Below are 26,938 nucleotides of genomic sequence, written 5' to 3'. Positions count from 1 at the left end.
GATTGGTAACACCCTGTGCAACGATGCAGCACCGGCCGCGCTGCACAAGTCATATTAGCGATTGACGTGGAAGATATAGACCAGCTGTTCAATGAGGCGCTGTAAAAGTGCTATCATTGGCTACTTGCTGCTTACCATGCGGCGCTGGGTGCATGGTGGCCATGGCCACCTTGGTGTCTCTGGGTGGTGTCAAATGTTGTCAACAAAGATCGCTGCCACTGGCTCTGTTTCGGAAACCTCCGCCTCTTAGTGGGCTAGCGGACCAGCGATAAGAGAAAATCGACGCTGCGCCGGTTGCGGTGGGAAAACGTAGATCCGAGGGCAAGGGCTGGTCCGAGACGGGATTTCAGCCCTGTAGGTTGTGATGCTGTGAAGCACGAGGGGTCGGCAGTGGGCTTCAGACATGCCGCTGGAGTCATTAACCTGCTGCAAGTCTTGCTCGCATACGTAATTATTGCTCTCACATCATGATCCCTGAGAAAAAGAATCCTGTTCTGTGGAGAATTTGGACCGAGATTGATGAGCCAATGGCGAGCTTTACCAATGGCGTTGGCCCCCTATTCCCCCCTTCAACGGAAGTCTAGACCCTGGTCGGGCCAGCAAATTGCGATCTTCTGGAGATGAGAGTTCGGCTAGCAGATGAGGAGGCATACTTGGGCACACAATCTGAGATAAGAGGGCGCTTGAGGAGGGAGAAGGTCAGTTTTCTTCACGGTCGCTCTCATTTTAAATAGATGATGAAGGAAGCGAGTCTGCGACAGAGTCGAAACCCTGGAACAGCCGTTATTATTACCTCCAGGGAAGCTGTGGGGAGTTGTTTCTAAATCCGATCGACACAGCTTGCGACGACATATGAGGCAGGCGCCAATCACCGGTCGCCCCTGCCGTCTCCAGTCCATTCGCATCTCAAGTGTGCCCGCACGCGTCCTCGAGAGAGTGACATCGCAGCATTCTAAAATCAATTAATTGTCGCCCTTTGTCTGCTTCTCTCTTCTCTCGTCTTCTCAAGAGTCTCCCAAACTTCAGTCTCAACCCGGTTCCTCCACTATCTGACCTGTCCAGACCATGCGAATCCGATCCTTGGTACACTTGCTGCCAGACGTCACCCTCGCACACAGAAAGAAGCTTCGCTATCCCTTACAGCCTGCCTGATTGGCCCTGGATATTTTTTGTCTTTGGTAGTCGACGTCACATTCGACACTCGACTTTCTTCCAAATCATTGTGTTGGGCAATTGGAATCGGCGGGTTCGACTTCCACTTCACACCGGCCTTTTAATCCCAAGCCTTCCCGTTCGTCGATTGATTAATCAAGTCAACAAACCGTAACAATGGCCACAATCTGCCCGTTCCGTATTTCTCGACCAGCAAGTGATAAATTGGATCGCAATGAAGCTTTCAGAGCGATCAGGGATAATCTCAGGCGCCAGGAATTGGGCTCGGAAGCTCCCAGGTTTGTCCCCTTTGTAGTCCGCCCTCTGACCAGGGGGGAATTGACCTGTCACTGACACTTGGCGCTTGCAGTTTCTGTTCTTCCCACCGATACTCATGCTCCAACGAAGCACAAGAGTCGTTCCGATTGCATCGCGACATAATCCACACCCTCCTACTCCCCCTGTTCCTTCTCCATAATCAAGCGTCTCGCATCTCCGCCAGAATTTTGTCCAGCCATAAAGGAGCCGAGCCTGAGCGGGCCTTTCGAGGTGATGCGCGCAGCTCTTTTGCGTGGCTGCATTGCATATTCAGCGAGGAGCATGATTGGTATCTGACCGAACGATGCCCCGCCTGTATCGTCCTGCACGTCTTGCATTCAGAACCTACCATTCGGTTTGTAGCTGTGGCGTGTCTTTTGTCAGACCACTTATTGAATCCGGGTCTGCTCAACTCCAGCCGGCGGTTGCCGAACTTTGAATTTTGGCTTGAATCGCTCTCGACGGCGGTGCGCGAGGATCCCTTTTGGGGCGCTGAATGCTGGCCGGAGATTGAATACCGAGCCTGTTCGCTCACCGATGGTGTCAAGCAGCTTGTACAGCAATGTCTAGAATTTCAGACAGCTCTCGACCGACAGGCTGCGCAATCTGTCACGTCGTACAAAGCAAACTTTCGGTTCCAGCGCGATTCAACCCAGTCGTTGCCAACTCATTCAATACCCCTGGGCGCGCCCGAGTGCTCACAGCTGCCGCTGGTCAATGCAGATGAGCCTAAGCAGCATTCAAAGATCACCGCGAGTCGGTGCCTGCAGTCGCCCTGGACCGACCGACCTCGGCGGTTTCACACAAGGCGGGTAGCCGATTCTCGAAGCCGTTCGGTGACATCCTGAGTCGATATCGAAACGACAGTTTTTTTGTGACATCAGGCTATTTTCAATCAGTCTCGGCTCTTTTGTTGGGCGATACGAGTCGAAAGGGATTACGTAAATACCTATGACTCACTCTAGTTTACCAAGAAACTAGAACATAAGTCGGGATATGGCCATGGAATAATTGACTTGTGAGTCTTTCCAAAGCTGCTAAAACCACCCGCAACGCGACACGACATGGCTTCCTCCTCCTCGCCGAGCTCCGGGTCCGTCAAACAATTCCACTCCACATCATCACCATTCGAGGAACGAATTGGCTACTATCGAGCTGTCCGTCATGGCCAGCAGATATTTGTGTCTGGCACCACCGCTGTCGACCCCGCCTCACCTAGCCACGCCCCGCAAATACTCTTTCCAGGCGATGCACGCCAGCAAACACGCGTGGCGCTCGAGGAATGTATCAAGGCAGTGCAAGCCCTCGGCGGCAAGGGGGCGGAGAACGTGGTGAGAGTGAGAATGTTTGTCGGACGGCACGAGGATTGCACTGCCGTGGGGGAGGGGTTTACAGAAGTTCTAGGGCGGCACAACCAGCCAGGCGTTGGAGCGGCAGCGACGATGATAGTGGTGAGAGGTGGTTTCATAGACGAGAGAATGCTCGTGGAGATTGAGGTGGATGCAATTGTTGATTAAAACGAGGATCAGACGAATACTTGCTGTAACCACGAAGCCTCTTATCTCCCGTCATCCTGGAATTCAGGATGCTCCTCGTGTAATATAAGGCATAAGCACAACAAATCAAATGCAGAACGAGTCACAAACCTAGAATATGCAAAGTAATCGTAACCGAGAGCCTAATAAGCCTGCCCGGGACACACAACGCTCGCACTCAACCTGACACGCCCTAGCGGGTGACACGCCGAAGCTGAACCCTTGATCAACCGGTCATAGCTTCGCAGTAAGCGATAAACTCCACATTCCCAAGTATCTCATAGTCTCTAGATACTATGTACGGAGTACTATAACCGTCAACGGCTTGACTGGAGACCTGCCCGCTCCGACCCGAAAAGACATTAGTATGACACACACACTCAGCCAGTGACCTTGATCATGCCAACAAATTTACCCCTCCTTGTATGGGCCACTACGTACACATGGCAAATCCATCTAATTTACGAGATCCCTGTTTAGCGGGGAAACAAGGCGGGCCTAGAGGGGATCGAATCCATGGATTCTGTGTTTTATATGGCACATGGAATAATGCCATGGGAGATTTCTCATTTCGGCTGCGACTTCTGCGACATCACTGAAGTGCGAGGTAATTTCCTTATCCTTGGTGGTGCTGATGAAGGGTTGTTTGTCCTTGGGTCCTATGTGAGAGAGAGAAGAATGGATCCGGATCCGGACCTGGATTCTGGATTCTGGATTATTCTGGCGGAGACCTCGAGAGGGGGACGTCAGCTGGTTTGGGTCTGGCCTCGGCCCTCGATGGGCGGGATTACTTCCGGCCACTGCAGTCTTTCACACGGTAAATCTCCTTGGAGTCTGGAGCCTGAAAGTGATCACCTGTATTGTGGCCAGTTTGTTAGTGACCTTCATGTCTAATCGACTGGTATCGACCCAGCAGAACTATAGATATCAGAACCCCTCAAAGGTATAGGTGAGCAACTCATAGAGCATTAAGCATCTCAGTAAGCTACTCGTTGAATTACTCATTAAGCAACTCATTAAGTGCCTCATAGAGCACCCCAATGAGCACTTTAAGCTGCTATTACCATACCAAAACGGAATCCTCGTGTTGAAACCAAAGACATGCACCTGGACAGGCGCAAAAGCTCGGCGCCTGTCAAGTATATGCATGTTGCCCAATGCGGAATCCGTGTCGTATGGTCAACAGGTCGTGTTTCTGCCTGAGGCCACATGGAGAGTGTACTCCGCAGTAGTTGGGCTCAGCGGCGAGTGAATAACTAAGTTAACTAGTGAGTTAATCACTCGAAGTTATTGGGTACCATTGGCGTTATACAGGGTTTTGGCACGAGCTGAACCTAACTATCGCAGGAGTACCTCGCAAAAGCTGACTTCCGAAGTCTTCGAGGGATGGCTATGCTTTGCCGGAATTGGCATCTATCTGGCTAGTTGTTAGAGAGAAAGAGAACATAAGAGAATAAGGAGTAATTCAGCACCAACCTGGCAACCATTTGGATCTGACCTCGGCAAGTATAATTTTTCAGGATTGCGGGAAAGGGCAGAAACAAGAACTTGTGGTAAGTTACCGCACGGAAGAGCGCGGGCCACCCGGCCAGACCTGATGGCCGGAAGCGGCAGTGGAGATCAACCACTGCAGGAAAGATATGTACGGAGGCAAAAAGCAACGTCAAGTCGGGTAGCCAGATTTTCATATTTCCTACTCGATTCAGACGGTCGAGGCGATGGAAATTGGGTTTCATCCTGGTTGCTGTTTACGAGTACGTATGCTGGTACCAGTCCGGCGGTCGGGACAGTGGACACTGCCAGGCGGAAATGGATGAATCATGACTGTGTGCTTTCGAGGGCGAAGCGGGTTGCCTTGCCGGAGGTGTTGGCCGTGTGCTTTGGCACACTCCACGCCCCGATCGTCGTCGAAAGAAGCGATACTGATGCGAGATTCATGCCAGCCTCGTGCAGGGTGAGAGGGGACTAGAGGGTTCCAACTTCCAAGGTGCCAAATGAGCTTTAAGAACAGGCCAGATCAAGATGGGGCTTTGCCGCATCGCCGCCGCCTCGCCCTGTATACGACGCACGAAGATCACCCTGATTCTGAGGCCTTTGCGTCTCGATTTTCGAGCAAATTTGCTTTTCCCCCTCATGCTGTACTACGTAGTTGTTTCCGGTCTGGATGAAAAAGTGACTTCTCGTTCTTCGATGAGGGTTTCCAGCAATTGGATTGGAGATTTATGTTCCGTTTCACGGGTGGCTGCAACATCTTAAAGGACAAAGGGATAATGCGCAACAAGCTCCCGAAGATCACTGATGGATGCGGTTGATGCCGCTGCTTTGTCCAGGGCGCGCCCAGGGAGAACTTGAAAGAATAATCTGTCGTCTGGGGAAATAAGCAAAAAAATGTTAGGAAAACCTTGACCATGGATACAGTATCCTGGGAAACAGGTTTCTCCATGGGTGACTCTTTGCTCTTCTTCTGCTGTCCTTTGCGGTATTGGGTATGAATCGAGCGAATTTGGCGCAAACAAACGTTTCTAGAAGCATGGAGGAGAACCGCCTGTTGAGCAATGAGCATACAAGGACTCATCTCATTCTTTCCAAGAAACTTTCACAGAGGTGCCATAATGGCAGGTGAGGTAGGCTCCGAGTCTAGACCCGGGATCCGCTTCCACTTGCCCCACCCGCTGTTTCCTCAGTTGTCCTGCTGGTCAAGTCGTTTAGCACCTCGATAGGCAGATTCTTGAAGAATGGAAGAATAGTCGTTCAGAAATAAAACGGGAGATTCTTGCAACGAAAAAGAGCAAAGCACAGAGTTGGTACAATAATAATTATAGATTCGCTGGCTAGACAACAGAACTTCTGGCCGTCCTCTGATTTTCTTCTATGAGGCGGTCTAGGCCTTCGGCTCAGAGGGAGGAGTGCTCCATAGCCCACTCAGCCAGGCTTTTAGGAACCTAAGGAGTTGGTTGAACCGATTCCAGACTCATTTTGAATGACGCTTCAAGTCTGCTTGGATGGCCGGGGCTGGCCCTTTTGATTTCCCTTCGGCTTTTCTCACATCTTCTCTCCACGTATTGTGCATCAGTTCGCTCTCTCCTCCCTCTTCCTCCCTCTTCCACTTTTAATCTCTTCAATTTACAACCACGTCTCTCCTTGTTTCAGACCTCCACGCCTTTCCGACGCATCCCATCTCTGTCGACTCTCGCCGTCTATTATAATACACCAGCGACCAGCGACCGGCGATTCTCTCGACACTACAAGCTTCTACCCAACGGGCCTACCAGTGACTCGGGTATCCAACTGCTCTCCGAGTTTTTTCTTCGCCCTGTTGCCCGTTGAACCCGACACAGACCTGAATGTATTCTCCACAGTGCCATGGACCGTGTCTGTCTGCCTCAACGGTGCGAAACAGTTCTGTCATGCATTCACCACCCTCGTCGGATCGTTCATCAGATGCCTCCGCTGAAGCCGGTACCTCGCGCCAACGAATCGTGACATCTTTCGATCAATCCTACTCCCACCGAAGACCTCTATCACCTCGATCCCAGCGCCCACGAACCCCGGCTGGCTTGCCCCAGAGCGTAGTAGGCTCGAGTCGACTAAAGCGTCGGGCATCACAAGGCTCTCTTTTCAACAAACCTTCTCCGGTTTCCCGCTTTCTATCACGCAGCACCGTTGCCTCACACCCACCATTCCTTGATACAACCGGCTCGGTCAGTCGATCTGCTGAATTCCGACCGCAGTCCCTCGATTCACGTTTGCACATTTCCACCGCATCGAGTTCGCTGGCGGCTCGATCTACCCAGTCCACTCCTTCAGCAGAGTGGACTTCGACAGACAAGGACGACTACCCCGCCGTCCTTCCTCCAACACCTCCCGAAGACGACGACCATATCGCTTGGAGCCCTCGGAACAACATGCTAGTCTTTGAATCACTCAACCAGGGGCCTGGCCTAATGCACATGGATCAGGGCCCGAATATGGATAATGCATCTGGAAGCGGACCATCCGACACCTTAGGCAGTCCATCTGATAATATTTCACCGTCAAGTTCAGGCGGAAGCCCCAGATCATCTGGTGGTGACATGGATTGCGACGACAACTCCTGGCTGGAAAACAGCATTCAAACAACAGGTAAGTACCCTGTCAGTCCTATTACCGGATTGTCGCAAGCTAACATGTATCCCCTGCAGTTTCATCGCTGCCGTTCTCAAATGCTCGAGGAGAAGCCGCCAAAGTCGTCTACCAAATGCTTCCCTATCCGTGCCCTGCAGATAAGCCCACGGGCACTGAAGTCAACGAGAGCGTCTTCTGTTCAGTCGTCCAGGCGGTGCAGCACCGCCTACAACATGGGCAGTCGCCTTATATCAATGTTACCCACGCAGTTCCGGAACAATTCAGTCTCTCGAACCTACCTCACTCTCCCCCAAGCACACCCCACTCTCTCTTCCCCTCGGACGACTACTTCAAACCCACTGCTGTCTTTTCCAGCGCCGCCGTTGTGTCCGCGTACCACGATTTCCGAGGGCCTATACAAGCCAAGACACCGCATTTCCCGGTACCGATCGTCCCGCCATTCAGCGTACATATCTCGGTATTAGAACGTTACCTCCCACCGTCCTCCTCCCAAGAATACAAAGACCTCTTCACGCCCAACCGACCGTCATTTCTCGTGGATCGATTGAGTGAACTTTCACCCGATGGAGGCTCACTTCTTTTCATCTACCCCACTAGACGTGGTGCTTCGACCTTCAAGTCACAATACCTCGGACCCATCCTCGACCCCTTGCTGCGGCAGCTGGTTGTTGTGAACGAGCTATCAGCAGAAATTGGCCGCTATCTCGGCAAGGTTTCGGCGGTCGCCCACATGGATGATTTCGATACCATGCGTGAGAACATCGAACAGCTTTGCGGTACACTCAGCTCATCCTCGTCGCGGTTCAATATTGTGGATGCTCGCAAAGGCAGCGTCCGCCTTGATCGAAAACTATGGTCAGAGTGGTATATTCACCAGGACAAAACCAGGATGAAGGAGGTGATCGGTCTCTATTGGCAGAATAGCCGTCGTCTTCCAGCGTCGAAGTCGGTATTGAATACCTCCAGCTATCATCGCCTGGAGGACAAAGAAGTGACGTCTGCCATGTTGCTCAGTGAGATTCTCGATGGTATTCGGAAACGACCGTACGGCGAAGAGATGGAGCCTCGAGAGGGAATCGAACTTGGAATCTTTGTCATCCGTCGATCTCACTAAGCCATGTCATCATTGGCGGGCAACCCACTCCATATACCCTTCTTTGTTGCTTTTTTATTTTCATGCACTTTTAGGACTCGCAAAACAGAGTCTTGACCGCATGGCGTTTTCTGGTGTTGGGATAAGACAGGGAGTAGGTTTACTGGCATTCATTGGACACGAATAATACCCGGGTTTCCTTTTATCGTTAGTATGTGCTGTGATGATGATGTGTGTTGAGTATGAGCTGCGTGCGGGCTTGATAGACACGATCTATGTATACCATTATGAGAACACAAAACCATGTCTCTAGAAACTTTCAAACCAAGTTCATTGTAATTTTGGCCCTTTACAATTGTACTTAATTAGGTCATGAGCTGAGACACTGCCCTACTGCTGTAAAATCACCTGGGCGGTCAGGCTACAGAAGGCGCTAGACCTAGTATGGATGAGAACCACCCGCTTTCTGCCTCATCTGATGGCCATCCGGTTCGGTGTTCCTGTCTGTCAGTTCGGCTCGCTTGCTTTTCCTTCTCTCCTCTGCTTGTGTGCCTTGATGTATACATCTGTCATCTCGGTTCCAGAGCAACTACTATGTGTGCCTGCCTCAATCTCATGCTGTAGCATCATCCTTCGGACCGCTTATCCAAATTCTCCTCCCCATATCAAGCGCCCTGACCTTTCGACCGATCCTTCTCCCACTCCGTGACGACACTACTCAACAGCTCGTCTGCTCAACGGAGCCATGGCTTACTCCCCTGCTCCCCCATCCCCCGGCCCTGGAGGCGGTGCTCCAAACATGTCAAACGGCCTGCACTCCAGAGGTCGCTCGACCAGTCCCCCGACCAGCATGCCGCTTTCGAAGCGGGACAAACGGCGCAGCGCGCTCCAAGAGCGCCTCCACGACCTCACGGCGTCTTTCAGTCAGAATCGCGATACCCAGTTTCGCCAGCAGTTGCATGCTCTGCAGTGCGATATGACCCTCATCAATAGTGCCGATCCTTACAATCCGGGCCCTCTCCCCGATTCCGCTGAGGAGATTGCACGTTTGATTGAGAATACTGTTGGCGGCGGAAAGTTCGCTAAGGATATGGCGAACTTATCCGGGATGTGGTATTCCCGCTTTGTGCAGGAGGTCAATCAGGCCAAGACGGAGCGAGATGCGGAGCTCACTATGCTGATGGTGAGTCTTCTTTGTTTCTCTCTCTAGCTTCAGTGGCAGGCTATTCGGATGAATGCTAATGTGATACTGTTGGTATAGCACCGTCATAATAACAACCTAGAAAGGTTCCAGCGAGAGTATGCCTTCCGCGCCCATTTCGCAGAAGAAGAATACAATCACCTCTCTGGCACCCTCCGTGAGCGCCTCGTGCAGACGCTTTCGGGCAAGCGGGCACGCCTCATGAGAGAAAAGGAGCAGCTCGATATCGCAGATACAAACGCCCTCCTCCTTCATCCCAATCAATTCAGCATCACCAATCCTGCCAGTCCTGGCGGGATTCATGGCAATCGCAAAACCAGACATACCCGGCATCGCGTGGACCTGGATGAGTTAGGCAACGGAATCATGTCGGAACATCTGAACAAGAGAAAGAGAAAGGCTCCCGAAGAGGACATTGGGTCGCCCGTTCGGGAGAATCCGGCAGAGCGTGCTAAGGCCCAGGTGGCCCAGCAGCAACTCGCGCCGACATACTCCATTCATTCCCTCTTCACCGAGAAGGAATTGAGTGCGCATGCTAACCAGGCACACATCGCCACCGTTCATTTCTTCTCTACATCGAAACGACCTGACCAACCTTCCGGTGCTGCCACAAACGGGAACAATACCGATGCGGACGAAGCGTCCGGTCTCGATGGCACCGGTGCGGAAGACAATGGTACCCCCGCCACCGACATGGCTCGAACCGCAAGCCAAAACTTTCATGCAACACGCTCTACCCGTACGCATGGCAACCACGCCCTCAACCCGTTGGCTGAACTTTCCGATAAACCAGCCGTTCGCCCTAACCTTCCATACAATATCCTCGCCAACTACCATGCCCGACCCAGCAACAGCGGTGCTCCTCCGCTACCGCCATTGATGAACGAGGAAGTTGACGACGATTGGATTCGTATCGAGAAAATGCAAAACAAACACCCGGGACACGTCGACAAGAACCTCATCCGCTTACTCGTCGATCCAACACCGGCCGAAGTCGACGGCGTGCCGCAAAACCCGAATAGATTCAACTTGCTACACCCCGACTTCCCCACAGAGATGGGCATGCATCTATACCCCCTGAACAAGAACCTTGGAGAGAGCAACGAGCGCTCCAAGAAGCCCCGGACCGGTTAGACTCCGTTTGCGTAAAAATGTGGTCGCTTTTTGGGGCGTTACTTGGAATAGGCACACAGCACAACTAATAGCGGTGGGAAGGATATACATACTGATACAAGGCGTTTTTCTTTTCTCTTCGCTTGGTTGGAATTGGCGCGAATACCGGATTGCTTGGGGTTTATAATATTCTTGCACCTACTTTATCCTTCTTTCTCCTTCTTTTTCCATATCCTTTCATATCTTCATCTTGCTCATCTTCTGTCTACTTAGTTCACAATTGCTACGTTTTTTCTTTCTTCAAGCTTCCGGACTCAACAGCACAAAATGCCAATAAAACCTTGGCAGTGCATGTGCCTGCTCACATATATCTTCCTACTGGTTCTTCTCGGGAGTGAGTGCGCCAGATAGACCGAGGTACTTGACCTCAGGCCACTACTACCACCCAACGGCACAGATACGGCCACCGTGATTATTAAAAGGTGAAGCAGTGACAATCCACCCCAGTACATGGGATAGAGAGCGAAATAACAAGGCTAGATTTTCTCTATGGACATTTACAATGAACAGCAGTAGGTACGAGTAGGAGTTAGGGTTACTTAGTCTGCATTATCGCGTGCTCCATTTTCTGTTGAATTTCCCCCTTCGCTCTATTGTACGGATAAGGAGTATGTGGGTAAGCAAGGAGTATGCTGATAGGCAAGTAGGTAGGTAGGTAGACAGAGGTGAGTAGTGATATTAGCGTAAGTGGTATGGGACATAAGTATGCAAGTATGTATGTATAGGGCAGGGCATAAGCATAAATAAGGTAGGGCGAACGAATGGAGTTCGAATCTGGCTGCGGGTCTGGGACTGGATGGCAAAAGAAAGATGATGAGAGGAATTCCTAAAGACGGACGCAGGATGAAAGAGGGAGAGAGAGGAGAAAAGAGAGGCACGAGTCTATCTAACAATATCCAACACTGCCAATCAACCAAAGACCTTCAAGAACCCCCATAACCCAATACCGCTGAGAACGGGGATAGTCAGGTTATCGTCCCAGCCGAAGAGGTCGATGAATTCGGAGCCTGCAGCGACGAGGCCTGATACGACGCTCATGACGCCTAGGGCGAGCGAGCCCTTGATGATGCTCCCACTTTCGCTGTCTGCCGAGACTGTCCAGCCAATTAACCGCTTCACGGGGTCCGGGATGAGATTGAGGCGGCCAGTGAACATGAATGCTCCCTCCGGATCGTTGGGGAAGGCGCCGATGTAGGGGACAAAGAAGCCCCAGAAAGCGGCGGCGGTAATAACGCCAACGAACCAAGCGGCCAGAGTGCCCGCAAGACTCTTTCCCTTGCGCAGGCTTGGGGTGTGGCGGCCGTAAAGCCGGCCAAAGGTAGAAGCGGCTGTGTCGCACCACGAGAGGAGAAGGACGCCCATGACTCCAACGTCCTTCGGGAAGAAGCGGAGGACAGCGTATGCGCCGACTAGGTACCAGATGACGCCGTTGTAGCCGGATACTTCGGTCTCGCGCATAAGAGCGCCCACGCACCGGATATAGACTTTGTTAACTGTTTCGGAGCGGTGACGGAGGATATCTGTTGCCGCGATGGGGACGAGAGCCGAGAATAGGTATGGAGTGATTTGATGTGTTTGAACGCCGCGGCTGTATAAGTGGAGTGTCAGGAACCCAATTGAAACATGTAGGAGCTTGCGCGGAATCTCATGGCGATGGATGAAGTTGCGATAGCGGGTGTGGAGAGGAATCAAGCCGAGTGGTGAAGGGGATCGTGATATGCTATCGACAGATCGAGTCCCATCGGCCTTAGATAGCGGGGAGAGGAAGCCGTTGGTTTGTGGCGCGATACCGTTTGTCCTGGCTGCCAGAGCTGCCGGTTCTTCAAAGTCTGAGCGCTTGGATCTTGACTTGCGCCTGCGGGCTCGTGATGGTGTAGAGTCGTCCTGAACTTCTTCTGTGACCTCGCCGAGGCGTTGTTGTCGTCGGGCTGCTGACCGTGTTGTCGGTGCTGAGTATCCATCTCTGGACGATGACCGGGCTTCTGACGGTGTCGGCGAGGGAGAAATGACCCGTGGCGTCGCAGGGACGGCACCCGGATTCCGCGGCGACGACATTTCAGCCGCTCTAACGGAGAAGGGTGGAAGGGCCGCAGCAGCGATCAATCCGGCAAGAGGACGTTTGTGCACAAACCAAGGATTGGAGGCGACAATGCAGGGTGTGATGAAACCGTCTACCTCGGAGGACGGAATGATGGGCAGATTTCGAGGAAGAAGAGATGTCAGGTCGATAGGCTAAGCGTGAGAGGGACAAGGTTGGCTGAAGCACAAGGCAGAGACGACGCCGCGCATTGCTGTCAGACGGCACACGAACAGGTCAAACCAAACTTTCGGCGTAAGACTGTCTTTCTCGGCCGGTGATTGGTTGTGCTACACCAATGCTAATGACGATCGGGTCTCGCTTTGCTGCTTATCCTTCGCAGAGGGCCGGAAATTCGGTCTATCGAAAGCACTTGAGCTGGTCGTGCTGCGTTCCGCCAAATCCGGTGTCGATCACGTGTGAATATGAAAAAAATGATCCGCGCTGGCAGAAACTCACCGCTATCGTTATCTTATCGGGAAATCTTGAGATAAGCCGAGGAAAAATTCCACCACCACGTTTGAAGTTGGAAGCACTGGAGTGGACATAATATCAGTGTCTGCACAATGGCGCCAAAACCACCGTCGGGTACTTCGTCAAGAGCTTGGGATGGTGTGACACCTGCGCTGTCGGAATGGGTGCTGGACGCAGTCTCCTCCATGGGCTTCACCCGCATGACCCCAGTCCAAGCATCAGCCATTCCTCTATTTATGGCGCATAAAGACGTCGTTGTCGAGGCGGTCACAGGAAGTGGGAAAACACTATCATTTCTCATTCCGGTTGTGGAGAAGTTGTTACGCCTGGAGGAGCCCATTAAAAAGCACCATGTCGGAGCGATCATCGTCTCCCCGACAAGGTACCTTTCCGTTCGTGGAGAATTGACAGAATGCGCTTGCTGATACTTTTATAGAGAACTTGCTTCACAGATCTACAACGTACTTTTATCGTTGCTCGCGTTTCATTCTCCCTCGGCCGCCCTTATCAACCCCCCCAAATCCGACGAGGATGCACCCCGCCCCAAGCACTCTTCTTCAATACTGAAGGTCGTGCCGCAACTCCTCCTTGGAGGCTCCACGTCGCCTGCGGAAGACCTAAGCACCTTCTTGAAGCGCTCCCCGAACCTTTTGGTAGCCACTCCGGGAAGACTTCTGGAACTACTTTCTTCGCCTCACGTACACTGCCCACAATCTTCCTTCGAGATGCTGGTACTGGACGAGGCGGACAGGCTGTTGGATCTTGGGTTCAAGGAGTCATTGCAAAGTATCTTGCGCAGGCTACCCAAGCAGAGACGAACCGGCTTGTTCAGCGCTAGTATCAGTGAGGCTGTCGATCAGATTGTCCGTGTGGGCCTGCGCAATCCCGTCAAAGTCGTGGTCAAGGTTAAAGGAACAACAGGGGCTGTTGATAAGCGCACTCCGGCGAGGTAAGGAGCTCTCAAAGTTGCTTGAAGTCTTCATGTGCTAATCACCGACACAGTCTTCAAATGACCTACATGACCCTTCCTCCTACTCACAAATTCCCCGCCCTAAAACGCATTCTCAACTCTGTGGAGCCGACTCCTCTCAAGTCAATATTCTTCGTATCAACCTGCTCAGGCGTCGACTACCTCTCCGTAATTCTCCCATTAATACTCGGCGATGAGTTTCAGTTAGTGCCACTCCACGGCAAGCATCCTGCGAATGTGCGCCAAAAAAACTTTAACCGTTTCGTCAACTCGCACACTCCGGCCATCCTACTCACAACAGATGTCGCATCCCGTGGACTTGATATTCCTTCCGTTGATCTCGTTGTTCAAATCGACCCTCCTTCTGACCCAAAAACTTTCATCCATAGATGTGGTCGCGCAGGGAGAGCCGGTCGGCGAGGCCTCAGTGTGGTTTTGTTAAATCCAGGCAGAGAGGAAGACTACGTTTCGTTCTTAGAAGTACGACAGACTCCTGTTGCTCCATTCCCCCAAGAAATCACTATCTCCGAAGCCGAGGCCGCTGCTGCTACAGAAGCTGCCCGGAAAGCTGCACGGGCAGATCGCGCGATTCATGACCGAGGGCAAAAGGCGTTTGTCAGCTGGTTAAGAAGTTACAGCAAACACCAAGCAAGCAGCATATTCCGGGTTGCGGACCTGGATTGGGAAGGGTTAGGGAAAGCCTGGGGGCTATTGAAGCTCCCAAAGATGCCTGAATTGAGGAATTTCACAGGCGATCGGACTCTGGGAGTGAGTCTCGACTGGGATATGTACGCTTACAAGGACAAACAACGAGAGAAACGTCGTCTGGAAGTACTTCAGGAGATGGCCGAGAATCCTCAGCAGTCATCAACGAATAAGAAACGGCCAAACGACACCGTCGCATGGAGTAACAACGCTGAAAACAGAAACAAGAAGCTGCAACGGCGAGAGAAGAAACACGTGCGCCAAGAGAAGAAGCGCTGGGATCAGATGACGGAGGAAGAGAAGCGGGTGGCTCTGGAGACGCAGAGGATGGTGGAACAGATCAAGTCAAAGAACGACGAAGAGCGACGGCTCAAACGAGCTGCGGCCAAAGCCGACAAGGCAGCTGGTGGAGCAGCCGGCGGGGAGGAAGAGTTTGAAGGCTTTGACTAAGTCACACTGCTGCCGATTTTCTATCTTGTGGCTCCGAGCAAGCTTTCTCCAACATGGAAAGTGACGGGCGCCAACCCCAAGCCAACCTAATATCGCAACATTGGACTGCAATTTCTCCCGTACAGGGAACCGCCAAAGTACTTGGTCGGCTCCGACATTTGAAATGATAGAGCCTGCGATATACCCAACGAGGGCTTGGGACCGTCTTCCGCTTATACTAGCTCTGTCATGAAGTCGATGTATATAGATTCCCCAAGATCAAGAGAATTCCTCAATACCGAACCCTCACGAGTGAACGGCAAGAGTTCCTCTTTGTCCATCTACCACTTCTTGTTCTTGATGTTTTCCCCGTAACGCTGCTGTAATTTGCTGCTATTTCCACGCCCTGAGGGTCGGTTTACACCCCTGGTTCGGCAACGCGATGGCCTGACTTAGGGCTTCCCAGCGGCTCTCCAGAAGAACAAGAGAAACCCCCCAAATTAGGGTCATCCTCAGTAACGAGTTAATGCCTTGCCAAGGTACCCCTTCCACGGAACCATACTACATAGGGGAAGGCGCAGGCGTCCAAACCCATGGTGGCTGCTGGCATGAACCCTGTCTTTTATCAATCTTATCGATCTCTCTGATCTATTACCGTCAATCTGCACCATTTGCATGATCAACCAGCGTCCACGTATGACAGGATGGCCCAGTCAGACATCGAAATCGCCCACTCAGTACTTCTCTTCCCAGCCTCAAAATGAGAAGAAGCAACAACACCCCTCTCCATCCTCGATGCAACTGTAACGCACTACGCGCCCTGTTCTTCGACGCCCCAGTCGACAAGAGCGCGGCTCGGCGGCTAGCTTACCCACCACCTTCGAGCCAGGCACTCCCATCCATTCATATGCACCCAGGCGCGTACGAACGACAAACCCATGCAAGAATCCAGCTAATGCGACGAGGGAATTGATACGCTGCAACCATGTCTACGTTTTCAACCGATGCAAGCTCCCTGACCAGTCGTTTTCTCGAGGACCTGCCTGCCATTCTGACAGCCGCTCGGCATAGTGAAATTTGGGGTGTTGACTTGGAGAATGGGGAACCCCAGATACTAGAGAAGATTTTACGCAAGGTATCCCAAGCTAGGAGGGGCAGTTCTCAAGAACATCTCTAACCATTCACAGTTTCTCGATAAAAACTCTACATTGCCGTCGCTTCAACTCCCGAGAGCAAAGGCTTCGCTCATTGCGGCTTTGCGTTGGCGACGGTATAAGGAACCCAGAGCTCTTTTGCAAGAAGCAGAGTCTCTTCTCCCACGCCTAGAGCTATACCACATCATAGAATGCAAAGGCCGATTCGTACTATGGGTCAGTTTAGACGAGATGGTTATCAAAGGCCATGCCCACATATACCAAAACCTGGAGACATCGAATGGGATTCTGAAATTAGGTCTAGCTGTGTTGGAACTTATCTCATCTCGCCTTATCCATCTAGACACTAGCCTGGGCGGATCATTGGCTACCTGCGTGCTTGATTTCAAGATCCATGCTCCAAATCAAAGCCAGGGAGAGCGTCGGCCATCCCAGAAGAAACTGATCGGCGCCTTAGAGGAACTCACAACAGCCATACGGAACTATTACCCTGACATCTTTCACGACGTATTCATAATCCATCCCTCTGCTGAATACCTCGCGACTCTAGATATACCGGAACGCCTTTTGGAAAATACTGTACTCCTAGAGAACCCTGCGGACTTAGCTCGCATTCTTGGCCCTCAGGTGCCGACTTACTACGGTGGCTCTGGAAAGCCACTAGCAGAGTCTGACTGTCTAAGTTCATTCACGAAGACATATTCAGAAAGTGATATCGAAACTAGTGCACAAAAAACTGAGACCGCAGATTCGAAACCAAAGGAAACAACTGTTGAAGGAGAAGTTATGGCAGCTTCAACCACGAATTCCGGCACCGAGCTTTGGTATCTACACGTACGAGCATAGCGGTACCAAAGTTGATAAGTGCATACGTTCTTGACGGTGTCGGATACATTGCCATGTCGTATGAGATGGGTGAGCCTTTTGAACACTACTGGGATCGTGCGTCGGAGAAAGAACAGAGCCGCATACTGCAACAACTACATGGTTATGTCAGTCAATTGCGTGAGATTGAAGGAGATAGCATCGGCGGAATCGGCGGGGAACCTTGTCGAGACGGCATATTCGAAGCAGGCTACGGCGACCACACGCAGTACAGTTACGGGCCGTACCCGTCTGAAGAGAGCTTCAACGAAGGATTAGTGCAAGCCCTGCGGGATCGGTTGCCACAACAGGTGCTTCAAGGCGAAAACGACAAGGAATCGGTCTTTTTTACGGCCGAATACTTCCTGTACCAGACGGTGAGGGGTCTCAAGAACCATCGGATCGTGCTTACTCATGGAGACTTGCATCCGGGGAATCTTGTTGTGAGAGCGGATGGTACTGTGGTTCTCTTGGACTGGGGTCTTGCTGGATTCTGGCCCGAGTACTGGGAGTTCTATCGTGCGTTGTTCACCGCAAGCTGGAGGATCTCGTGGGAGCGGATGGTGGAGAAATTCGTGCCACCGTATTATGTCGAGTATAGTGTGATTAACAAAGTGTTTGCGACAGTGTGGAATTAATATACACAGTTCTTTGGTATTCAGCCAAGTGTAAACAGAAGAAATATCATAGATACATGGTGAATAAATAAATCTCCCACTGTTGCTTATTATTAGCTCTATTTACAATATAATCATACTATATGCAGACAGAGAACTAAGAATTCAAAATAGTACTAACGGGGAGTATAGCTATTGGTATGTGTTCCCAGATGCAGGGCGCCGCAAACACGATCTTCCAGCAGTTCTTCCCCAAATTCTACAAGAACGAAGGATTGTAAGCTCCCTTCTCCCCTCCTTACCCATTATCCCTCCTCTCTAATTTCCTTATGATTGACACTGGCTGTCCTAGGAAATCCTTCTTCTTCATGGCATGTAGCATGTTCCTTGTTGTCTTTGTGTGGTTTCCTTATCCTGGAGACCAAGAAGGTCCCCTTGAGGAAATGGATCCCCTCTTTGGAGGTACGAGCCACGTGCAGAATGGAGCTATCCTCCTGCAGCAGTCAAAGGAGGGTGCGCTGGATGTTGAACAGCGCCGCGGCGAAAAGGTCGAGATTGAGGTTACGGCTGCAGAGAGAGCAGGGAAATAGTGAGGGATTCTAGATGAATCCTGCAGAGGGCGTTGCTTGGTGCTAGAATCGAAGATATTTCCGGTACGGCGCAGGACGAAGAAAGTACAGTGGAAAGCAACTAGCTCGCATTTAATGTACCCTTTGCCCTATGATGAATTTCATGAGACTTTGTTGTACTAGAAGCTGTCACTTTGCTAGTATACTTTTACTTGAAGAGACCAACAGTGACTCAATGCGTTCTGTAGCGGAGGAATGGATAAGGAAACATTTCAAGAAATCTTTAGTCTAAGGTAAAGAGAAGCCATGTGCAATGGAAGGAATTGGATGAACACGAGGGAAACCAAGAGCAACAAAGCACTGCCTCGTATACCACCTGGCGCATGGACCTAGATAATTCCACCGCTGCGGCCCTTTCTGTCAACCGTGGGGCGCTCGATTTCTATGTTTCGTATGCCTGCGTCAATCTCAGGGACCAGATCCGGCATGGAGACCCTTTGGACACCCCGCTACAGTTTTAGTACGAACCCGCCGACTGCAGGGTCTTCTACACCCCGAAAACTTGGTACAGATATGCCAATCTCTGGAACTATGCTGCCGAAGCAGCCTGGCAGAACCCGAGACTGTGTGTCGCCAACTCCACAACAACAATTAATCCTACTCAGTCGCTTTATCCCCCGTCCTCGACGCCCGGGGAGCCACAGCCGACAAAAACCAGTATCCAAAGCTCCGTACACTTGTCGGACGAAGAGGAAGATGTGGAGGTTGATAAGGCTGCATTGGATCATGACGATCCAACCAACGACATCCTAGCATATAGCCGCCCCATGGGAAGAATAGACGGTAGGCCATGCAAGTCGGTACACGACTGCGGCCCGCAATTCGACTGCGTATCTGTTCCAGTCCGCGAGAACGGCAAAGACACTAAACGGCCCCTATGCCTTGCCCACTGCAATAGATCGCGCGGCAATTGGTGCCCATCGGGGTACCAGTGTAAACCCACAAACGGCGTGACCGCCGATCCGCAGCACGTAACGGGTCATCAGGTCCGCTTTTTGCCTGGGGTTTGCAATTCCATCACCCCATTGTCTTTTGATGACAAGCCCTCGACTGAAGGCGCACTGTTCTCGACACTTGCAGTCGACAAGGACACTATACCGAACAACGCCGCCGCCGCTGGCAGCGTCGACAGCAGCAGTTCCTGCATGGATAACATCTCTGGTTTCTACTACCTCCACTGCTTCCGCCAGAGCTCATCCTTGCAAAGGTGCCTTGTTTTCCACGATGGCTTCCCGCGCTTAGACCCATACCCTGTTTACTGCCATGATGGTGAACTACAGAAGTGGATAGACAGGAAGGATGTACGTTTTGGTGTCTACGATCCTAATGGGTCAAAGGCCTACTGGGAGATCCCCAACTCTAAAAGCCCACATCTGGTGGTCTACCATACCAATACCGAGTACAATTTTCGAGCCGACTTTGACCCTAGAAATCCGTTGGGCCTGCTGGTTAACTAGCTAGACGAGCTGTTTTACCTTTATTTTTCCCATGTGGTGGGGGATATCGCGATTTTTGAAGTCGAGACTTTTTTCTTATATGTGGATCCCTGTGCACACATACTGTCATAGAATGGCCTGTCTCAAGGACACACCCCAATAAACACCAAAACGGCCCGATCCCTCTCGCCGAGAGTGGGTCAATAACTTAAAAGAACATAGAAAAACCTTGTGCTTTTTGAGAGTTGTGACAGAACTATGCAGCTGATTTCAATCCTCCCAATTTAACCCCAGGCCGCGTGGGGTGCCTGCCATTGTTGATGGTGAATCTGGGATTCCCGCCGGGAAATCAATGTACGACAGAAACAGCAGATGCGGCGGATTCGGCTCAACAAGCCGTGTCTACGAAAAAGAACAGGGATGGCGTTGGAGAGAGATTGTGGTGGATGCAATAGGGAGACTGAAGGCTGATTCTGCGTTGTGATACTGTAGTTAGCGTACAACAGGAAGGAATAAGTACAAAATCACTTAATCGAACTAATAAAATATCCAGTCTTTTAACGCTGGCCTTTCTATGCTAAACAACATGAAGGGGAATCTCCACCCGCTATGCAATGAATACAGGTCTCTATCGGAGATAAAATGAACATAAATCGCGTAATCATCTTATCAGATCACTCATGCTCGGTGTCAACCTTCTGAACAACCGGCTCATTCTTCAGATCATTCTCCATGGTCCAGAGATCATGCTGCCCAATTGGCGACAATTCAGGGAAATCACCCTCCTTCTGCCGCTCCCCCTTGACGATTTTAGTATCAGCTTCGGTATCAGCAACCTGATTCGCGCCTCCATCCAGATCCAAGTCATCAAACAGGGAATCTCCACGGGGGCGGCCAGTGACGTGCCCAGCACAGTTTGCATTCCCTTCTTCGTTTTTGACCGGTCCCTGCTCAACAGGCGTAGGTATAGGCGTAAATGTTGCCTTTGGTGACAGCAACAGCGACATCATCTCGCCCAAGCCTTCTTCAGCAGCCTTGGCCGAGTCTAAATATTTCCCTTGCTCGTCCTGTCCAACCTCCGTCTTCAGAACATTATCCAATCCTCCGATCTCAGGTATCGGCGCCAATACTGTCTCAGCCATACCCAGCGAAGGCGGAGTAGATGTCGCAGGGAGGCCCAATTTAGCCGAAGGGGCAGACGAAGGAGACGAAGACCGAGATCGAGATGTCGATGAAGATGCAGGCGCAGGAGTAGTCTCAGACGAAGGTGAAAACGAGAGACCAGACAGCGAGACTCTCTTCGCCCCTAAAGCCCGAGATAGCGACTCCCCCCTTCGCTTCCCGGATGGCAATGTTGTGGCTGCTGGTGACACGGACGATCCCGATCCCGGACGTGAATCAGACCCCGGACTCGCCTGAGAGAAGTTCACATTACTCCAGGCCACGCTGCCACTGACACCATTATTCCCGATGATCGCGCTCTGTCCGACTACTCCAGCTACAGCCGCGCCCATCGCCAACGACGAACCAGCCGTCGAGAATCTTCGTTGCGCCTGATACTGGCTAGGAACTTGTTTCTGGCTTTGAGCAGCGCACTTCGGACAGACGCGCTGCCCCACGCCCTTGGCGATGAACCGCTCATTGCAGACTCTGACGATCGGTTTAGGGTTCGCAGTTGGGTTCGGCGATGGGTAGTATTGGACGTTTGGGCTTTGGCAGGGCTGGATGAGCTGCAGGAAGGCGCAGGTGCAGCCAGCGGTGTTGGGTTGGTAGAAGCACATTTGAATGTTTTCTTTTCGTATTCTGTTTCGATTTTTGATTTTCGATTCGTAGATGTATTGAGGATCGTTTATAGTGGGTTGACGGTCGTAATCCCGCTAGTAGTCGGATGAAAGTAAGCGTGTGTGGTGTACTTGATAGGAGAGACTGTCCGAAAGAGGTAAATGCATGGAAGTTCTAGGCAGCGGGGAGAGTGTTGTTTATAACTTTCCTAGGATGGAAGGAGCCCAGGGGCTTGTCTTCTTTCATCGTCATTGTAAAACATACGTGGCTCGCTCTTTGTCCGTGGAGCTGAGACGTGGGATGTCTGGCCTGCGGCTGTCTTGCAAGCAACACTTCAGCAGCCAAAGAAAGTCTGAGACAAAGGGTCATGCGACAGGACAAAGTCTCTTTGTTGATTCCTCACTGCTTCAGACAGTCCCTAAAGCACCGTTGATATCTAGACACAGAATTCAATGCAGTATTCTTTAAACGATGAGACTTGAATTCGTGACCCTGAGCTGATATTCAACGCCGTATGCAATCCCGAGGTGAACATGCTGCAAAACATGAAAAAGGACAAAACAAACACGATTTCCGAAGATTCCCATAAGACGAGCACTCTCAACTTGTGGCCTGCCAGTTTCATCATGGCGGCAAGATGCTCCAATGCTGTAAACAGAATAACATGCATTCGGATAAAAAAAAAGACAACCCCATCGCAACCAACATGGTTCCTTTTCAGACAACGGATAGCGCCCGATATGCAGCTATTAGACGAAATACACACAGACAAGAACGGGATGCAATAACAGAGGCGGGCGCAGAAACGATAAAACACACGCAAAAGACGAAACACGCAGGAAACCGAAAAGACAAAAAAAACACACAAGTTCATATATCAAATGCAGCAACATGTGAGAACTTCAGAGACAGGTTAGTTATTCACAACGCAAGAGTCTGCCTCAATTCCTCCACGCCTTGCTGGAATATGGAGTGATACTCATCAACCTGAGATTCGTCCCAGATATCATTCATGATGCGGACGGCCTCGTCGCTGATTCCCAAGGTCTCAGCGAGGCTCGTCGGCTGGGGCCAGACAAGCTGGCTAAGATCACCGGAAGGACAATGCTCATACAGCCACTGAGCGTCCTGAGCAAACTGATCATCACCAAACTGCTCAGCAATCGTCTTCGCAGCCGGCGCAGGTGTGGCATCAGGGGTAGGGGCGGTAAGAGGGCTCGAATAGCGGCTAGCAGTACGAAGGCCACTGGGCGTTTTGGGTTTGTATTTCTCTGCTTGAGAACGGGCCCTTGCCAAAGCTTCTTCGTCGATCTTGGCTGGGGTAGGCACGGGTTGTACAGCACGTAGAGTAGTACGGGGGGTTTGGGGTTGGGCACTAAAAGATCAGTCAATTTGTTCAAAGCTTGAATGCAAAGAAAGAAGCCATACTTTTCAGGTGTGGTAAGCTGCATGGAAGTCGGAGTCTGGATAACAGAAGTGGGAGCAGGAGTTCCAGGAGGAGACGGGGCGCCGCTAGAATCCGAATCGTCGGAGAAAGCATCATAATCAAGCTGGAATGTTCCCGATCTGTTTGGGATGAAACCAGGGCGCTGTGTCGGATCTACAATACGCTGCACTGGGGTGGGGGTGGCCGGTGTAGGCGTGGTTGGCGCAGATGAAGACTGCGGGTTGCCCATGCCAATGAAGTGGACCCCAGTATAGGGATCGGTGGCACGAGCACGGAGTCTCGAAGGGGTATTTTCGGGGCTGGCATCAAAGCGGACTTTCTTCGATGCGGGCCGCTCTGACTGTGCGTTGCTTCGAAGTGCAGTCTTGGCGAGTGTATCCTTTCTGGGCTCGGTCTGCGGGGCCGGAGTCTCCATATCCTCGTCCTCGCTTTCGGAGCTGTAGTAGAAGTAATCTAGATCCATCCCGTAGCTGGATCCGACAGGATTAGGGATGACGTCGGGTGAGGGAGCACGCTTGCGCTTCTTCTTCTGCGACTCGTTCGCGACGGGGGTAGCTTGAGGGGTGGAATCACGGCCGCGCTCTTGCACAGCTGGGGTGGCTGACTCTTGAGGTTCCAATCTCTCGGGCATTTCGTGTCCACGTTCGTCCACTTGCGCAGTCGCAGGCGCACTTGAGGATGCGTCTGTGGGCTTGGAAATATCCCCAAGGTACAAACTCCTATCAATCGGAGCGGGGAAAAGCGAATATGATAGGTTGCGTTGACGCTGAGCTGGGAGCTGTTCACTCAAGCGACGACGAGACTGTGGCTCTCTCTCAGAAGCATTAGCCAAAACCACTTCAGTTGGCTGCGTACGCTGAACGCGTTCGGATGATGGTTGCTGAGGAACTATGTTTCTGTGAGTAAAGAAAGCCTATCAACAAAGAATGCGTAAAAACAAAACTTACCTGAAGCTCCCGGCCGGTCAGGAGTGCGAGCAAAGGATGGCAGGAAGCGAGAGAAAGAGCGTGGAACAGAGTTCAGTAAGCCACGAATGTTCCAACGGCTGTTAGCAGATTCAGGGGTGGATGGCTCTTGAACAGGAGCAGGCTGCTCTGAGCTAACTTGATCATTGTTCTGTGGCTCTTCCCTTGAGAACTCGGGGTTTACCTGTAGGGGTTCAAAGCTGGGAGGGGCTGGCGCAGCAGACTGGGCAGCAAGGCGGTCGGCTTCAGTTTGAGCGACATACTCGGGAAGGCGGAAGATGGTAGTGTGAATACGGCCCTCCCTCTCAGCCTGGCGGCGAAGTAGCCTCTCCGAGCGGGATACTGGCATATCCGGGAGGCGGCGAGAAAGCGCAGAACGGCGTAAGGGGGTATTTCCCGGGGGACCGACGTTTCGGCGTTTGCTTGTAGAGGGTGTGGAAGGTGTAGCGTCATCGTCTGGTGACGCCTGCGAGTGGGACCTTTTCCTATTTACTTTTTCGAGCGTTAGCGACATTTTTTTGTTGGCTTTTTTTGTGTTGTTAGGTTTCCTCGGCTTCCTCTCCTTGGGCCCTTTGGTTCGTGTCCTGGTCTGCTGTTCCTGGGTGGGTATTTCTTTGGTCCGAGTTTCTAGGGGTTTGGATGCGGTTCTCTGAGTTCGGGGTCCGGGCATGAAGAAGGGTGCGATAAGGACGACTCTGGGGTGATAGATGAGGGTATAACCTCAATAGGAGTGAGGCATGACGGGCTATACAGACACGGGGAAGTTGGGGGAGCTGAGGAGGGGGAAGTAGCGGGGACAGGAGATGATGGGCAAGAGGCATTCGCTGCAGGCGAGGGAGAAGGGACAACAAAGGTAGAAGATGCAGGGGTGGTCCTTCGATCTGGGAACTCAGAGTGTCCTGCACTTGAGCAGGTGCCAAGATCTACCTCCTCCTCGGGGATAGGAGAAAGCGGAGCGGGTGTGACGTGCATCAAGCGGCGACGCTGTCCTTGACTGACTCGACGCTTCATTGGAGGAACCTTAGCTCGACTGGAGGGAGGGTCTGCGATTAACTTGGACTCCTCTTCCGACACCACTGGTGCCAGCTGTTGCTGCGCGCTTTCGCCTGCTCCGAAGATTGAAGATGGCGTCTCCGGAATTGGTGAAAAGATTGTGCGCGGCGTTAACGGCACCCGCTTAGGAGGCGCAAACAGGCTAAACGTTGGCATGTTCGGCTCAGGCGCATTGAGGAAGGGTGTAAGCGGGGCGGCGGCAGCAACAGAGCCTCCCAATTCCAAAGCCGGCTGACTGGCGGTTTGGTGGATGACGCTCGTGGTGATATCAGACGCCGGCTTGGTTTCGGGAAGCCTCACTGGCGTAGTGGTTGACTCCGAGGAAATAGCCGCTTCTTCGGACGAGAAATGCGAGACATCAAAGGACAACTTCGCGAATCTCTCTGCGAGAATGTCGAAAAGATTGTTGAAGGATGTGTCCTCCACGGCTGTTTCCTCTTTGTCCACAGCGGAAGCCACCACAGAGACAGTCTTTGGCTGTTCGATTGACTGCTCGGGTCGGGCTGGCTTGATCGATTCCGCTGCGGTCGGCTCCGTCGATTTTACCTGATCAGAGGTGCTTGGGACTGGCCCGGCAATGGTTGAGTCCTCCTCGGCATGATCAGCTGCGAGGGCTCCGTTGATCTGAGCGAGGATACCATGGTCCAAATGGAGCTCAAAGTTGAACGGCGAGTTCGACCTGGAAATGGCGGTCTCTAAGTGGTCCAGCTCGGCCGTGTCGAGTTCGTCCCATGCCGGGCACGGAGTATCTCCCAGATCGGGGAGGTTGAAGAAAAGATCGTCCAGATCATCCAGGGGATTGAATTCTAGTGGGACTTCGGCCTCCTGGCGGGCCTGGAAGGCTTCGAAGCCCGAGATTTCTGCCAGGGGTCGACGCATTTGGTGGGAAGGATGCTCCTGTTCCTTGGGAGGAGATGAAGAAAGGGGAGGGGACGGCAAGGAAAGAGGGGAGGAAAGAGGAGAGGACACAGGCGACGAAGGGAGAGGTACATGACTGGGGGGAAAGGTTGAATACTCACACACGGAGCTCGGGGGTTCCATTAGGGCCATGTCCTGGGAGTCAGACGCGCGGATTTCAATGTCGTTGGTAGCGCGATCTTCGTTCTCTTGAGTCGATTCGATGATGGTTTCGGCATTCGAATCGGTCTCGTCAGAAGTAGCTTTCTGGGTCTTTCGCGTGGTCTTTCGAGTGCCACGCTTAGGAGCCGTCTGAGTCTGAGGCTTGGTGGTCGAGGTAGTAGAGGTGGTGGTGGAAGGGGTGGTAGAAGGAGCGGTAGAAGTGGTGGTAGATGTAGTAGTGGCCGCAGACTTTCTGGTGACGGGCTTCTTGATTTTGCGCTGACTCTTGGGACGAGTCGCGGGTTGAGTGGAGGTGGAGGGCTCGATGGCCTGTTGAGAGCTAGGCTCTTGAGATGCAGCACGAGAGGCCGCCCTGGTCGATCTAGTAACACGACGAGTAGTAGTCTGTTCAGTCTCGAGAGAGACGAAGCCACCAGGCGAGGCAGGTTGAGAACGAGTGCGCATCTTGACGGTATGAAGTTGTGTTTGTGTGGGAAGAGGCTGTTGCGAATATCGCGAAACGAGTAACTCTCGAGATGAATGATTCTCAAAGAGAGGATAGAGAGACGAAAGGCTTCGAGAGCGTACTTTTGTGCGAAGAGATGTAGATTTGTAGTAATCGCTGGAAAAATCGCTGGACGAAGCTTAGGAGGTGGGTGTTGGTGAGGAAGAGGAAGAAG

The 26,938-nt window shown here is 52.0% G+C and overlaps 10 protein-coding genes across 10 annotated transcripts; 6 read left to right on the top strand and 4 right to left on the bottom strand.

Annotated features, from left to right (window-relative positions):
• Positions 1-1,329: 1,329 nt before the first annotated feature.
• On the top strand, positions 1,330-2,987 carry BJX68DRAFT_254457 (uncharacterized protein; the record flags this gene model as incomplete). Its single annotated transcript, XM_071042887.1, has 3 exons — positions 1,330-1,451; positions 1,523-2,301; positions 2,494-2,987. The coding sequence occupies 3 exons, from the start codon at positions 1,330-1,332 to the stop codon at positions 2,985-2,987; spliced, it is 1,395 nt and encodes a 464-aa protein (XP_070900488.1).
• Positions 2,988-5,804: 2,817 nt separating this feature from the next.
• On the top strand, positions 5,805-8,548 carry BJX68DRAFT_234525 (uncharacterized protein). The gene is made up of 2 exons (XM_071039757.1): positions 5,805-7,127; positions 7,187-8,548. Exons 1-2 carry the CDS (start codon positions 6,350-6,352, stop codon positions 8,242-8,244), a joined length of 1,836 nt encoding a protein of 611 aa, XP_070900487.1. The 5' UTR covers positions 5,805-6,349; the 3' UTR covers positions 8,245-8,548.
• Positions 8,549-8,719: 171 nt separating this feature from the next.
• On the top strand, positions 8,720-10,920 carry BJX68DRAFT_234524 (Sds3 domain-containing protein). Its single transcript, XM_071039756.1, has 2 exons — positions 8,720-9,406; positions 9,485-10,920. Exons 1-2 carry the CDS (start codon positions 8,969-8,971, stop codon positions 10,556-10,558), a joined length of 1,512 nt encoding a protein of 503 aa, XP_070900486.1. The 5' UTR covers positions 8,720-8,968; the 3' UTR covers positions 10,559-10,920.
• A 193-nt stretch (positions 10,921-11,113) lies between these two features.
• On the bottom strand, positions 11,114-13,053 carry BJX68DRAFT_234522 (diacylglycerol/polyprenol kinase family protein). The gene has a single exon (XM_071039755.1). It carries the CDS (start codon positions 12,650-12,652, stop codon positions 11,507-11,509), a length of 1,146 nt encoding a protein of 381 aa, XP_070900485.1. The 5' UTR covers positions 12,653-13,053; the 3' UTR covers positions 11,114-11,506.
• A 24-nt stretch (positions 13,054-13,077) lies between these two features.
• On the top strand, positions 13,078-15,599 carry spb4 (ATP-dependent RNA helicase SPB4). Its single transcript, XM_071049409.1, has 3 exons — positions 13,078-13,530; positions 13,585-14,097; positions 14,151-15,599. The coding sequence occupies exons 1-3, from the start codon at positions 13,241-13,243 to the stop codon at positions 15,271-15,273; spliced, it is 1,926 nt and encodes a 641-aa protein (XP_070900484.1). The 5' UTR covers positions 13,078-13,240; the 3' UTR covers positions 15,274-15,599.
• Positions 15,600-17,305: 1,706 nt separating this feature from the next.
• On the top strand, positions 17,306-17,908 carry BJX68DRAFT_265543 (phosphotransferase family protein; the record flags this gene model as incomplete). The annotated part of the gene is made up of 1 exon (XM_071045273.1): positions 17,306-17,908. The coding sequence occupies one exon, from the start codon at positions 17,306-17,308 to the stop codon at positions 17,906-17,908; it is 603 nt and encodes a 200-aa protein (XP_070900483.1).
• Positions 17,909-18,099: 191 nt separating this feature from the next.
• On the top strand, positions 18,100-19,973 carry BJX68DRAFT_265542 (uncharacterized protein; the record flags this gene model as incomplete). The annotated part of the gene is made up of 4 exons (XM_071045272.1): positions 18,100-18,164; positions 18,240-18,476; positions 18,761-18,970; positions 19,028-19,973. The coding sequence occupies 4 exons, from the start codon at positions 18,100-18,102 to the stop codon at positions 19,971-19,973; spliced, it is 1,458 nt and encodes a 485-aa protein (XP_070900482.1).
• Positions 19,974-20,526: 553 nt separating this feature from the next.
• On the bottom strand, positions 20,527-22,000 carry BJX68DRAFT_56392 (uncharacterized protein). The gene has a single exon (XM_071049408.1). It carries the CDS (start codon positions 21,731-21,733, stop codon positions 20,627-20,629), a length of 1,107 nt encoding a protein of 368 aa, XP_070900481.1. The 5' UTR covers positions 21,734-22,000; the 3' UTR covers positions 20,527-20,626.
• Positions 22,001-22,655: 655 nt separating this feature from the next.
• Positions 22,656-24,660, bottom strand: BJX68DRAFT_265540 (uncharacterized protein; the record flags this gene model as incomplete). The annotated part of the gene is made up of 3 exons (XM_071045271.1): positions 22,656-23,109; positions 23,163-24,069; positions 24,129-24,660. 3 exons carry the CDS (start codon positions 24,658-24,660, stop codon positions 22,656-22,658), a joined length of 1,893 nt encoding a protein of 630 aa, XP_070900480.1.
• A 26-nt stretch (positions 24,661-24,686) lies between these two features.
• On the bottom strand, positions 24,687-26,858 carry BJX68DRAFT_56388 (uncharacterized protein). Its single transcript, XM_071049407.1, has one exon. It carries the CDS (start codon positions 26,721-26,723, stop codon positions 24,774-24,776), a length of 1,950 nt encoding a protein of 649 aa, XP_070900479.1. The 5' UTR covers positions 26,724-26,858; the 3' UTR covers positions 24,687-24,773.
• Positions 26,859-26,938: the final 80 nt, after the last annotated feature.

The sequence above is a fragment of the Aspergillus pseudodeflectus genome (assembly GCF_044049435.1).
Source record: "Aspergillus pseudodeflectus strain CBS 756.74 chromosome Unknown BJX68scaffold_15, whole genome shotgun sequence".
Lineage (NCBI taxonomy): Eukaryota > Fungi > Ascomycota > Eurotiomycetes > Eurotiales > Aspergillaceae > Aspergillus > Aspergillus pseudodeflectus.
Note: the sequence above shows the minus strand (reverse complement) of the source record. Positions and strands in the feature narration are given on the sequence as shown.